Source organism: Natrix helvetica, assembly GCF_964273705.1.
Source record: "Natrix helvetica genome assembly, chromosome: 1".
Taxonomy (NCBI): Eukaryota; Metazoa; Chordata; class Lepidosauria; order Squamata; family Natricidae; genus Natrix; species Natrix helvetica.
The window spans coordinates 178596773-178610962 of NC_138548.1; the positions used below are offsets into that span (position 1 = coordinate 178596773).

At 39.0% G+C, this 14190-nt stretch overlaps 1 protein-coding gene across 1 annotated transcript in view; it reads right to left on the reverse strand.

Moving 5' to 3' along the window:
• DNAH7 (dynein axonemal heavy chain 7) overlaps positions 1 to 14190 on the reverse strand; it is a gene marked incomplete at its 5' end in the record, with an annotated part of 161289 nt that overhangs the window by 144262 nt on the left and 2837 nt on the right. The window contains 5 exons of the mRNA XM_081956675.1: positions 5080 to 5205; positions 7937 to 8009; positions 8882 to 9062; positions 9313 to 9403; positions 9581 to 9728. Of these exons, the coding sequence (XP_081812801.1) occupies positions 5080 to 5205; positions 7937 to 8009; positions 8882 to 9062; positions 9313 to 9403; positions 9581 to 9728 (619 nt within the window). The remainder of the gene's footprint in view (positions 1 to 5079; positions 5206 to 7936; positions 8010 to 8881; positions 9063 to 9312; positions 9404 to 9580; positions 9729 to 14190) is intronic.

A 14190-nucleotide genomic window follows, 5' to 3' on the forward strand; every position in this document is an offset into this window, starting at 1 on the left:
ATTGTAGCATAACAGCAGACTTACAGAGCTGGAACAATATGGGTTGTTATTCTAAGCTACCTTCCAATTCACTCTTTGCATTTCAGAAGCAGAAAAATGTAGTGTGGTATTTTTCACAGGTATGTTTCTTCGCTTTGTGTCAACAGCATTAACTTCTGGACAGCACCATAATATATTTCAGACGTCACTTCATCTTCTAGAGTGTTACCACCATTTGTTACTCTCTAGGCTGCAACAGTTCACTCAATCAATGGAATGTATTCAGGGATCCAGTGGTTTGACTGATTGGGATGAGTTTGCTGTTTCACCCTCAGGCATTTAATAGATCCTCTAGTTCAGTTGCCCTCTTAATCCACAACTCAATTAATATAAGAACCAGTTTTATTTAATGTAACTAAATCCTGTGCAGGAATCCAAACTCCTCAGGAATCTCTAACTCGGCTAGAACATCTGGAAAAAAAACATCACCCTCAGACAATGCCTAAACTGTAAATATTGCCAGAAAGTTTTTTAAAAATTCAGAAAGTTTGAAACGATCATTATTGTTAATAAACAGTGGCAAAGTCTTTGTCCATCTATAGGTCCCATAGCATTGATATATCTCCAGTATTTACATTATTTCAAGTAATTCCATTTCTTCCTGATAGCCATAAACATAGAGGGGATGCATGTGGGGTTAATATATAGTGTTTTGTTTTGACTTTCCAATCTTATCCATTCAGAGTATAGTGTACTAAATGTCTCCCCATTCTAATATCATGCCATGATAACAACCATGGCACGCGCTGAAGTTTAAAAAAATCAAATCCTCTCTTTTAAACAAATACCTGTCATTTATATTTCCAATACAAGGTCTTTGTGCGCCTATTTATGAACAACAGTTTCTCTAACTGGATAAAGATTATCCCAGAAAAGCTCAAAGGCTGGATATAAAACAAAAGGATCGTCTTCATTTTAATCCAATATCAATGAATCTTCGAAATGGCATCATAATGAATAAACATAATACAGCAGCAAAAACAATAATTTTATTTTCCTTTTTAAACATTTGATTAGATTATAGAATAAAATATAAAAATACAATAATTTTGTGAAGGTTAAAATCACTTTAATGCACTATTCTTCAGGTTAAGTTGTATTTTTTTAAAAAAAATATTTTTTAAAAAATTAAACATGAGGAAATTGCACCAAGTCTCAAACGAAAACCCAATTCTGTGCATGTGCAGCAGATCCGAAGACCAGCTGGCCGGCGGGAGACGCATGCATGCACATGCATGCACGGTGGAGCTGGGCTGGGACGACAGCTGGCGTGCCCGCAGAGAGGCCTCTGTGTGCCACCTGTGGCACACGTGCCATAGATTTGCTATCAGGGCCTTAGGGCCTTTCAAGAGCGAATCACAGGAAACCAAGATGAGGCAAAAGGAAATGGCATTCAGGATGCATTGCTTCAGGAACCATGAAAAAAATGGAACTTGGCTGCCTGGCCTAGTGCACAATGTTGCAGAGTATGGGCTGTTCCAATTGTTTCTCTAGAGCAGGGGTGTCCAAACTTGGGAACTTTAAGACTTGTGGACTTCAACTCCCAGAATTCCCCAGCTGGGGAATTCTGGGAGTTGAAGTCCACAAGTCTTAAAGTTCCCAAGTTTGGACACCCCTGCTCTAGAGAATAATTTCATTGTTGAAGTCCGTCCACTTATTTCTTTGATTTCCATGCAACATCTACAGAGAGATCTTGGACCAACTGAAAAACAATTGTTCTCTTCTCTCCACTAGAAAGGTAGGTAGGCCTACTGTAACAGGAACGCAGCCAAGCAAGTGGCAACAAAGCTGATGATAGCAACATCAAACAAATGTAACGCCTTATGGAACCGTATCAAAATTTGTGATCCAAATTGCAACCACATTTATATAATGCCATAGACCCCAATTGCATTATGTTGATATCATTGCAGTTTATTATGATGCTGCCTATACTTCTCTTTAGTAGATCTTCTTTTCCTTGGAAATGGAGCAAATGGTATGAAAAGGGACAGGATATAGTGCAGTTTTCAAACTTTTAAGAAAACCATTCATATTTTGGCATTTTGATTCTGTAAGTTTATTATACATGGAGCAACACCTCCTTTCTCATCCCTCTAAATCTGTCAACTTGAGAATATCTGCTTCCTGTTCTAACACCTCTGTTGAATAAGCCATTAACACCAGTTTCTCTTTAATTAATGGGATTCAGGCCTCAGCAATAGGTCATCTCCAAAGTTAACAGTTCATTTATTCAAACCATGACACAAACAGCCAAAATAATGTAATTTGACCACTTCTCATTGCAGTGGTTTTGGGACAGCTTCTTTTTCAGCTAAAGGAAAAGCAGAAATGGGAACGTTTGCAAATTTTTCAGAGCTACTTACTTTTACTTGTAAATGTGTGCTTGAAACGGAGCCATGCTAATATCAAAAATACTATCTGAAAATAGTCACTTCTCAAAGTAGGGGTCCAGATATTAATTTATTATTTACAAATACTACAAACCTCAAAAAAGATTCCAATCTTTTTGAAGGCCCCATGGAAGAGAAATCTCAGCATCATTACTCCTGTAAAATGCAAATCTAAAATTGGATGTGTGGACAGAAAAGCAGCATGGGAGTAATGCAGAGCAGAAAACACTGCTGTGGTTAAAAAAATTACAAAACGTATTCCTCCCTACAGATCTGAAATTGCAACCACCAAAATTAAATAGCTTCATTTTACTTTAGTTGATTTAAACTCCAGAAGTTCTTTAAAATATTATGCACTTAAATATATGTGCATGGAGAAAGACGAAGAATAATCAAAATATTGGTATCCTGCATTGTGATGCAATTCCATATATCCAGTCAAATTTATATCCATAAATAAAATGCAGAATGTTAAGTTATACCAAGAACTTCCCAGTCACCCTTCTGGAGACTTTTGGGATGGGTTTGCTAGTAGGAAAAAGGAATTCTTCTCAACTACTCTCTAAGAGTTGTCTAACATACTATTGCATACCCTTTTACAAAATTATCTATAAAATTAATATTTTATATCAGTTGAAAAGTTTGTGTCCGTGGACAATGCAAGGTTTATCGCTTGAAGATCTCTCTCTCACTCTCGCCTCCTCTTTCTCTCTCCATCTCTCTTTTTCTCTCCCTCCCACTCTTCCCCTCTTTCTCTCTCTCTTTTCAGAGAACTATCCATCACTAATGCTAGTGCGACAGGAAACGGACCAGTTCCTTCAGTAAAATCCAAGACATCTTTCATTGGAATATCTTTGGTCACCTTTATGGAAATCAATGCCTTTTAACTGCTGAAACCATGACTTTAATTTTCCAAAACTACTGTATCTGCTATCACTAGACTAGAGCATTAAACAAGCTCCAATATTTGTTAAGCTGCTATCATAAGAAACAGAATGGAGGGACAATAAAGGCACCATTGTAAGTAAATTCTCAGTATGTGTGATGATAAAGAAGCTGACAACTAGGTATTTGTCCAAGCAAAAAGAAGTTCCCCAACTGTTTTAAAGCAAGCCATATGCCGTGCCTATCTTCTTCAACCAGCCCAGTTTATGCTTCTTGTTAACTTTATTCGTGAAAGAAACATAGTTTTCACACACTAAGCAATTATTTTCTTCCTGAGTTGGTTGGGCCTCCGGGGGGAGCGGGGGAGGCTCTTTTCGCCCTCCCCAGGCTCCTATAAAGCCTCTGGAGCCTGGGGAAGGCGAAAAATAGCTTTTAAAAAGGTGAAGTGAGCTGGCCAGCGTGCGCATGCGCGCTGGCCAGCTGACAGGGCAGCGCCTCGCGTGCCCTGACAAATGGCTCCGCGTGCCACAAGTGGCACGCGTGCCATAGGTTCGCCATCACTGAACTAGACCATCAACTACTTGCGGTTGAATCTACTTAACCTAAAGAAGAGCCAAGATAGCAACATGGTAGGTATTTTTCCCATTTTTTATTTGAAAGTCATCATTTATTCATAACCACCACCTCAACGCTCTGCATGTTTACAAAGAGGAAAACCCAACTCTGCTCTCTTTACATTACTAAGCCATAAGTTACACCTTACAAACTGCAGTGGCTGAGTTTACACACTGCATTAACCCAAAACCAAATAAATCAAATTATGGCTTTGTACTACTACCTCTAAAATATAATCATGAATCAGTTCTATATAGTAAGTTAGTTAATTCAATTTGGATGCCTGACTCCAATCAAATCTGGGCAGCTCACAACAATAAATAATTCAATGTGGTTTAGTCCTAAGGACTGCATTCCACAGACATCCTTAATAACTATAATGATATCCAAATTATATCATATGCATTGTGAGGCCATCATACACATGACTGAATTATGTGCTTGGAATGTGATATTTGATGCAAGTATGTAAGTCATTCCATTTGTTTGATGAAATATCATCATTTTCCTGCTATGGATGCTTCTACTTCAACAATCTTGAAATTTTTCTGGGTTAAAAATTAATGAGGTAGGCAAAAGCAGTGGTGAAATTCAATTTTTTTTACTACTGGTTCTGTGAGTGTGGCAGGGGAAAGAAATTGCAAAATCTCCATTCCCACTCCACTCCAGGGGAAGGATACTGCAAATTCCCCATTCCCTCCCCACTCCTGGGAGAAGGATATTGCAAAATCTCCATTCCCACCCCACTCTGGGGTCAGCCAGAAGTGATATTTGCCGGTTCTCCGAACTACTCAAAATTTCAGCTACAATTCTCCAGAACCTGTCAGAACCTGCTAAATTTCACCCCTGGGCAAAAGGCTTCAAAGAAAAGATAACAGGGAGGGAGGAGGGAGGGAGGGAGGAAGGAAGGAAGGAAATCTGCCCAAATATCTTTCCATGGAGCTACACAAAGGATAAATTGCACATACAGTATGTACATATTCTTCACTTTCACTGATGAACCGTGACATCCATACCAGCTTCTTCTCATTTGGTTATCTGCCACATGGCTACAATTTAACTGCCAGAATTCTGGTTGCCAAACTTCATACCTCTGAAGGTGCCCTGCTTGAGTACGGTTGACTTATGCACTGAAAATATTGCTTACTTAAAAGTTGTTTGCCAGAGATCCAGAACAGCCACCATTGTGGGATTCACTGCATACAAATTTTCCTTTATGTAATTGCGAGCTGCAATGTAGGACTTATTCCAAGCTTTTGGCACTACTTCCATTCTAAAGAAAAAAGAAAACAAAATAAAAACCAGTACTATAATCCTAGAAGACAATTGCAGTGCTAACAGGTCTATTCTATACTAGTGCTTTAAATTTCAAGTAAAGCCAATGCATTACCTTGTTAGAAATTGAACATGCTATTCTAACCACAACAAATATAAGGAAACTTCTCAACAGAGCATCATACTTAGCCATTAATACAAAATAAACTTAACTACTAGCGTCCTCAAACAAAATTCAACCAGCAATCCAATACATAATTGTAAAATAAATTTAGGATTACAATAAGTTACAACCCATTCACCATCTCCTATTTATTTCATATATAATTATCTAACACTGAGATTAAGGAGGAGAAAGGCAACTCAAGCACCAGTCATAAATTTCCATGGATCTAGTTTGAATCCAGTTAGAGGTCTTTATATTGGGTTTTCTCTATAATCCAGATTTGGGTGAACGAACTCTTGGGACAGCCGAATATTTGGTATCTTGAAAATATCTGTTAATATACTCCCAAAATATCTGCCTTATAACCTACCTTCCTACGAAATATTTGCCAGAGTGGGCATGGCTATTCAAAAACCATCAATTGACCAGAAAACCATTTAGATTCCCAAAATAGTTTCCACCATCACTGTAGGACATTGTGTGATCCAGCAAATAAATGATTGCTTTGCAGTGTATTGATTTTCTTAAAATCATATTTTAAAAATAGTTAGTGGGGAATCTAGATAATAAAGGAAATAATAAGGAAAAAAAATCTAGGCCCAACTTAGTGCCAGAAAACCTAAGCCTTCATCCCAGCAAAGAGAAATGCTGGGAGACAAACACTGGTGGAAAATCCTGTTGGTATTGCTGGATTGTGTCTCATAAAGACATCCAACAGATGAGTTCCACATGCCTGAATATTTCTGAAAAAGCAAGGAAGAGAAGATAATGGGCTGCCTTGTGTGTAATAATACATGAAAAAGGTATTCTCCTTTTCATGTATTATTACACACATCATAAAATATATAACTGTCAGTTTATGTGGGGGAAGGGGGTTATGTTGTTGTTAATAGAAGCAAACTAGAATTTTCAAAGATTTATGATTCTGTTCTCTTATTGTAAACATATTAATTTTGTTATATTTATTTGTCAAACTTAGGTACCCACCATTTCACTCGCTATATTATCCAGAAAAAGTTAAGGGTATACTTGACTTTAAATGCCCTGATTTCACCTTCAACCAACACAGTATCTCTATTTTGTTTCATTTTGCAACAACAATCTTTACAGTATTCAACACAAAATTAAGGGGTGGTATTTTTGCCATTTAAAAAAATAACAGAAGGGAGGGAGGGAGGGAGGGAGGGAAGGAAGGAAGGAAGGAAGGAAGGAAGGAAGGAAGGAAGGAAGGAAGGAAGGAAGGAAGGAAGGAAGGAAGGAAGGAAGGAATTTTTTAATAGATTCTGAAAATATAATTAAGCATATAGCATTCTGAGTGCTGGGAGAAAGCTGCTTGCTTGTTGTTTACAAATACATGAATCAAAGGTTAATTGGCATCTAGATGTATGAATCACTAAAGTGTTACTCAGTCTGGAATTAGAACAGGAATTCTTACCTGATCACTGCAGCACAGTCTAAGATTCCTCAGAGGAGAAAATTACATTGCCCTGGCAAATCTTGTTTCCTCCTTTACAACATCAAAGTCTACAGATTCTCTGAACTTAGCAAGTGAGTGAGACTTCAGAGAAGGCCCGTTTACTAAACTTGGATGGAACTGTAATTGCATTGGGAATTACAAGCCTTTGGTGATAACGATAGTTAAGCACTAGGCTCGCTGCTGTTCCAAGTTTACTATTTTGGACTGTTTGTTGATTAGAACAAGTTACAGTGTTGTTATTGCTATCAGACAAATATTTGGTCTAATATAATATGTCATTTTTTTTTCTAATCAACAGTGCCATTCAGCAATCTTCCGTAAATTGTTCAAAAATTGAGTTTTTCACTTCAAAGTATTTCTATCAGCTGATCGAGGATATGCCAGAATAGGTTATGCATATAAAAGACCCCAGAATCAACCTCACACCTCTGATTAAACAATCTAAAGTAGGTGGGCGGAAAAAGATTCCACTGAGACTTTGGCAATCTCCTGATAAGTAGAATAGGCAGCTGTGAATCAAGTTGAACAATAACCTGTATTTATTTTATGTATACGTATGTATATGTATATCTATATGTGTAGGTGTAGGTGTAGGTGTACGTGTATCTGTTTGTATGTGTGTGTGTATTTATGTATGTATGTATGTATGCATTTATTTATTTTTCACATTTCTGAACCAACCATCTCCCTCAAAGGAGGGATTTTAAAAACCCCGTCCTATGCATGATGACATGGAAGAAAGGAATCGAACCAGAGGTGGTGTTCTACCAGTTGGCTCTGATTCGTACAAACTGGTAGTGGAAATCGTGGGTGGGCCCGTGCATGTGCCTACCTGCCCCAGCTCTATGCCATCCCATTTAGGCACTTTTTTTAGTCAAAGCGCATGCGTGGAGGCTGAGTGGGGTCTGTGCGCTCACATTTGCGAACTGGTAGGGAAGGTAAGTAAATGCCACCCCTAAATACAACGTTTACTGGGGTCTATTCCAGTTATGCAGCAGAATGCATTCTTACACAACCGCTTCTTCAAGTATTTTGCCTGTGATACAATGCTTTGCAGACTAAGATGTTGAAATAGCATTTTCTTACTCTTGACGATGAGGTGGAAGTACTTGCTTCTTGGCTTCCTCCTTTTCCCTGGGATCTCTTAAAACAAAGTCAACTAAAAGAAGGTTTTAAAAGAAACAGACCAGAACACAAATGAGCTCAGCAGAGCATAAAAACAGCCAAAGGAATCGAACCAATTATTTTTAAAGACTTCAAAGGTGTTATAGAGGAAAAACTGAAAACATGCAACACAAAGACAGTCAATTTCAGAATGTTTTGCAGAACTATCTATGAAAAGAGCTGAAGTAGCAAAATAAAATAAAATAAAATATAATCCATTAGTTACAAAAAAAATACTAACACTGCAATCTATTAATGTTTACTTAGAAATAAGTCTCAGGGTGCCCTAATAAGTGATAAGGATTGCCAACAAAGAAATAAAGTTTAAACTCAGAAAGTTTTTCCAAATTAAACCTGTTTGTTTATGCATTTTAACTGACTATAGGTTTACTTCCAAGACATTTTTACCAACAATAATAACACCCATTTAGAAGGCATGCATAACTCTACTCAGAGTTATCGTTCTATAGGCTAAAATTGTGATATTTTTTCCCAAACTTCCAATCCTGAACAAGGAATCCATTTCCAATGTCATTACATGGAAGAGGAATTCTTTAAGATGCTAAAAAAAAACTTATGTAAGAAAAGATCCTGGGCATAAATTCTGAAAATTGGCATTTCCCAGGAAATGAGTATCCTAATCCTCCAATGCTTTGCTATTACGGTCAATAATAGTTTGAAGCTGGTGGGAACCACAAGTGAAAAGCTTTCCTGGAATATTGGTCCATCACATTTTAATGTATGCTGCTGATGAAATATAAGGGTCTCCAGAATATTGCATGAAAGTAACTGGGTTAAAAAAAAGCATATAATACCACGTCTGCATTTCTTATTCAGTTTATAACAAATAAGTTATGATTTCCATACCTATTGCCTTCTTTACACTAAGAAGATAGTCCTCCCTCATTTCATCTGAGAGTGTGTAGATACTTTCACTGAGTACTTTCAAATGTTTGGGTACTAGAGCTAAGACATTTTCCAGCCATGAGTCGTCCATTGGGGCTACATGTTCTGTATCTATTCCATGGCGAATATAATAGTAATATTTCTGCAAAATTAGAAAAGCACAGCAGTGGCATGTAAAAGTGAGTTCCATTGGAAATCTACATGACATCTGGCTATAATTTTGCAGGTTTGGAACCCAGAGAATGAAAACGTTTGTAAATGTCAGTTATGTGAACAGTTATCAGGTACACGAGAACAGTGAGCCTGACTTTCCATTCTGCCTCTTTATTTAATCATGATATTTGTCCCAACCCTCTCTTCCCTTTCAATCAAGAAATCATGACCTGATTTACCAAAATATCTTTTTCTATTGCAGCTGTGGCCTCTGACGTGCCAGGTTTTGCTTCTTCTATTGAAATGGATTCTGGAATGTAATCTGGTTGCCTACAAACAAACACAACAATCTGTTATCATCCACCTTCAGCCACCTGTCTGCAAACTGAACTTGATTCAGACTTTCTTTCAGAAAACAAGGAAATGTTACTGAAGCTTTAAAAATAAGCATGTATCCCAATGAGGAAGGGAAGCAGCTTCGTAAACCTACATTGCAAAAGAACTTACATGATAATGTTAACTAGAGCGCTTCTGAAATTTTCCCGATCTTTTTTAACGCCAGGTCTTGTTTTTGAACTTGACGGTCCAGCCCCATGATCGCTCTCAGGAATCTCTTCTACCTTGCGCTTCTTGGGTCTCTGAGACAAATATTCTCCTTATGGAGGAAAAATGAGAGATGTTATGGAGGTTGGTTGTCAGAGGCTCAAACGTGCAATATACCTATCAAATTGTGCAACCAATTCCATCGTCTTTGAATGGAAGTTTTGTCTTTCTGAATTGTCTGTTTTGTCAACTGCATCAACAAGATCAAGGTGTAGATGTACCATTTCCTTAAACGCCCAAACAACAAGAGCTCTGGAAAGAGCTTAGCTGCCTACCAGGGACCTCCACTCATGTGACTGTTGTGGCCTGCCAGCGGCCGAACAGATCTGGCAGCAGATTCAGACAGTGAGGAGATTGGGGAGGAACATGAGCCAATATTGTCTGCTACAGAGTGGCGTTTGGAAGATATCGGCCTGGCAGCTCTTCAAGCCTGATGAAGGTCCATAGTTGTGAAATCTCTTGAAAGACTGTTGGACGGGACTTTTCTGGAGAGGAATTCACTTTAAACTAAATAAAAGGGGTTTTATTGGGACGAGGAGTCAGCTTCGTGCTTTTGGGAAGCCTAGGTCAGAACAGTGATATCCTAAGTCCTCGCCTCTAAAGACAAGCCAGATTCATTCCTCCATCAGAGGAAGGAACAATGTTGCTGGCAGCAGAGATAAAGGACCCATCAGATTGCAAAGGAAGAGGGACTTCATATTTTTGTAGTCAGAAGATGGAGGAGTGGGGAGCAGTCAGAATAACAATGAATCAGGAAAGGAGGAGGACAAAGGTGGAAATCAGTGAAAATAGAGCCTTGGAGGAGACAGAGTCCAGTTCTGCTGACAACTTCCAACTGTGCGGAAATGGTTACAGCCCCTATTTGACAAACTGCCTGTCCTCAAGGCAGCCACCCATCCCACTCACAGGATAAGTCCTTCATTAAGAGTGATGTCTGATGGGATCCAGACAGCATTCCTGTTCTCTAGCAGCAGCATCTGCCCTTTAGAATCACATATACACAGAGAGAGATACAAAGACATCTGACCCACCCACATGTACTTGATTAGCCCCAAACCTTCTGGCCTTTAGGAGGACATCAAAAACTTGGCTATTCCCTAACAAAAGAAATATATAGCAAAGGAGTGATATATTTAATGCTGCATGTGATAATCACAGCAAGATTGGCATATGCGCAAAATTGGAAAAACAGAGATGCCCCCACCGAAGAGGAGGTAATAAAGAAAAATTTTGTCTGTGCAGAAATGGACAGACTGACACTAAAAATCAAAAATAGAGACGAGACAGAATATTATGAAATTTGGAAAAAAATGTATCAATCATTGGAAATGAGGAAAAGGAGTCAGAACAGAATACTTTGAGGATTGTAAAATTGGAACTGGATAATACATAGATAAATACGTATATAAAGGAGGATAAGGGATATGTTAATAAGATCAAAGTAACTATGTACGACAAGTAGAAACTGTATTTGTTCTTATGTTAAAATAGGTATGGAAATGACAAAGCCAGAAAGGTCGCTCCATGTCCAATGTTTTAATGTTTATTCAATATTTTTTTTAAAAAAAAACTTGGCTATTCCCTCTGGAACTGGTTCAGGATGTCCAAAGGTGCCTTTTCAGGAGGCAACTGGACTTTCTTGTTTTTCTTTAAAGACATTTTGCTTCTAATCCAAGAAGCATCTTCGGCTCTTACTGGATCCTGCATCCTACATCCTGCAGCCAAGAAGTCTCTGCACACATTTTGCACTACTCAGGTGACCCTGGGGACACAGACTTGAACATTGGGCACTATCTAACAAAATGAAATTCAATGGTGAAAAGAGCAAGGTTCTACATTTAGGCAAGAAAAAAGAAATGCACAGGTACAGTGTAGGTGGTACCTTCCTCAATAGTAGTAACTGTGAGAGGGATCTTGGAGTCCTAGTGGACAACCATTTAAATATGAGCCAGCAGTGTGCAGCAGCTGCCAAAACACCCAACACAGTTCTAGGCTATATAAACAGAGGGATAGAATCAAGATCACGTGAAGTGTTAATACCACTTTATAAAGCCTTGGTAAGGCCACACTTGGAATATTGCATTCAGTTTTGGTCACCACGATGTAAAACAGATGTGGAGACTCTAGAAAGAGTGCAGAGAAGAGCAACAAAGATGATTAGGGACTGGAGGCTAAAACGTATGAAGAACGGTTGCAGGAACTGGGTATGTCTAGTTTAATGAAAAGAAGGACTAGAGGAGACATGATAGCAGTGTTCCAATATCTCAGTGATTGCCACAAAGAAGAGGGAGTCAAGCTATTCTCCAAGGCACCTGAGGGTAGGACGAGAAGCAATGGGTGGAAACTAGTCAAGGAGAGAAGCAACTTAGAACTAAGGAGACATTTCCTGACAGTTAGAACAATTAATCAGTGGAACAACTTGCCTCAAGAAGTTGTGAATGCTCCAACACTGGAAATCTTTAAGAAGATGTTGGATAACCATTTGTCTGAAGTGGTGTAGGGTTTCCTCCCTAAGCAGTGGGTTGGACTAGAAGACCTCCCTTCCAACTCTGTTATTCTAAATTCTAAATAAACCTCCAAGTGGCCTCAACAACTATCTAAAAAAATGCAAATGAACAGTTTTCTGCAAGGAACATAAATCCTTCTATTCCCCACTATCCTATGAGAGCTGAAGAAGCTTCTTGTATGAGAAGTGAAATATCTTCAAAGGAAAACTAGAAAGTCCAGTTGTCTCCTGAAAAAGCACCTTTGGGACAACCATGACCTGGATGACTGAGAATCTCCATAGACAAGTGGGTACAGGATGAGCAAAAATCCCATCAAGAGAAGTTATGAATGTGAGACAGGTTGCATCTCATTGATTGTTTTATTTTGGATTGCCTTCTTGTAAGCTGTCACATTGTCCAAATTGGGCAACTGTTTGCATTATTTAAATAAATAAGCAAACTAGCAAATAAATAATGAGGTAAGGATCTCAAAGTTAAGGCTCTCCTTTCAGATCCTAGAGACTTGGCTTCAAGCATTTATATCTGAGTCTGAATTAGGGGTGGGGGTTGCTTCCATATCTCTCCTACAGCCCTTCCCAGCAGTGTCATAGAAGAGATCGTAATCTCCCTGGGACAGAAAGTACAACTCTATGATGTGAAGGAGATGATCCTTATTCTCCATTGCCCAAGCAGGATATTAGGGTTAGAAAGGAGTACAAATGAGAAGGGCTTTTTTAAAACAACCAACTATAATTCCAGTTAATAATAAGGTTAAATGTGTCTTCAGCAAAACTATTCAGCCAATGTTCCAACCTTAGCAACTTTAAAATGGGAGGGCTTCAACATTCTGGGAGTTGGGGTCCACCCATTTTAAAGTTTCCAAAGATGGAAAACACTGCTTTACAGATTCTCCTTCTCCTCTCCTTTCTCTCACCCACAGACAACTTCCTCTGTTTCATTCACCACAACACATACTATTACCACTCATGCACACAGATATGAGATTTTTGGATTTTCACTCAGGTCTTGGCAACATTGGTTGTCCTGGTAAATAAATTAAATTACCGTAATTATATGATCAAATTTTCACTGGCCGCTCTAAGAGAAAAAAAGAAAAGCATACAAGCTCGCCTGAGACCTCAGCCATTTGTTGTGCCTTGTCCAATTCATTCCTACACAAACTACTCTGACTCAACACCACACAATTCCTCGGAAGCCCAGCAAGCCAAGTCAGTCTTCATCCATGAAATGTTGCAAGAGAAGGGCCACCGTATCTGGGCTACAAAAATAAGATGACCATTAGATGGCAGCAAAGATACATCGTCTCTTTCATCCCATCTGGTGGTCATCTAGATGCCTGAAGTCCAGACATGGTAACTCTCTCAGAGGTGGTATTCAGCCGGTTCGGGTGAATCGGTAGCAGAAATTTTAAGTAATTTGGAGAACCGGCAAATACCACCTCTGGTTGGCCCCGCCCTCCTGTCTCAGTCATTCCCTGGCCTATATTCCCATGTTTTTTAGCTGATTCACAGGGCAGAGCAGATTGCCGCATTTCAGCTGAGCTAAAAAACAGCTCAGCTCAGCTCACTAGCGCTGTCACCAAGGGCGGTCTTTGAGTGCTGCGCACACATGCACAGCACGTCCTCATAGAACCCGCAGGAAAAGATTTGGAATCCCACCTGTGAACTCTCTCCTCTATGGAAGAAAAACCAAGAGAAGGAAGGTGAATTGTCAATACTCAACAGGACTTCTAGCTTCCCTCAGAGAGATGAAACTTCATAAGTGATATTTTATGAATAATTTTGGACTGCATGCAACTTCACCTCCACTCCAAACAGCCAGATTTACTCCCAAGGGTGCTTTTTTCAGGAGGCAACTGGACTTCCTTGTTTTTTCTTTGAAGACATTTTGCTTCTCATCCAAGAAGATTCCTCAGCTCCAGCTTCTTGAATGAGAAGCAAAAACGCCTTTAAAGAAAAAACAAGGAAGTCCAGTTGCCTCCTGAAAAAAGCACCTTTGGGACAACCG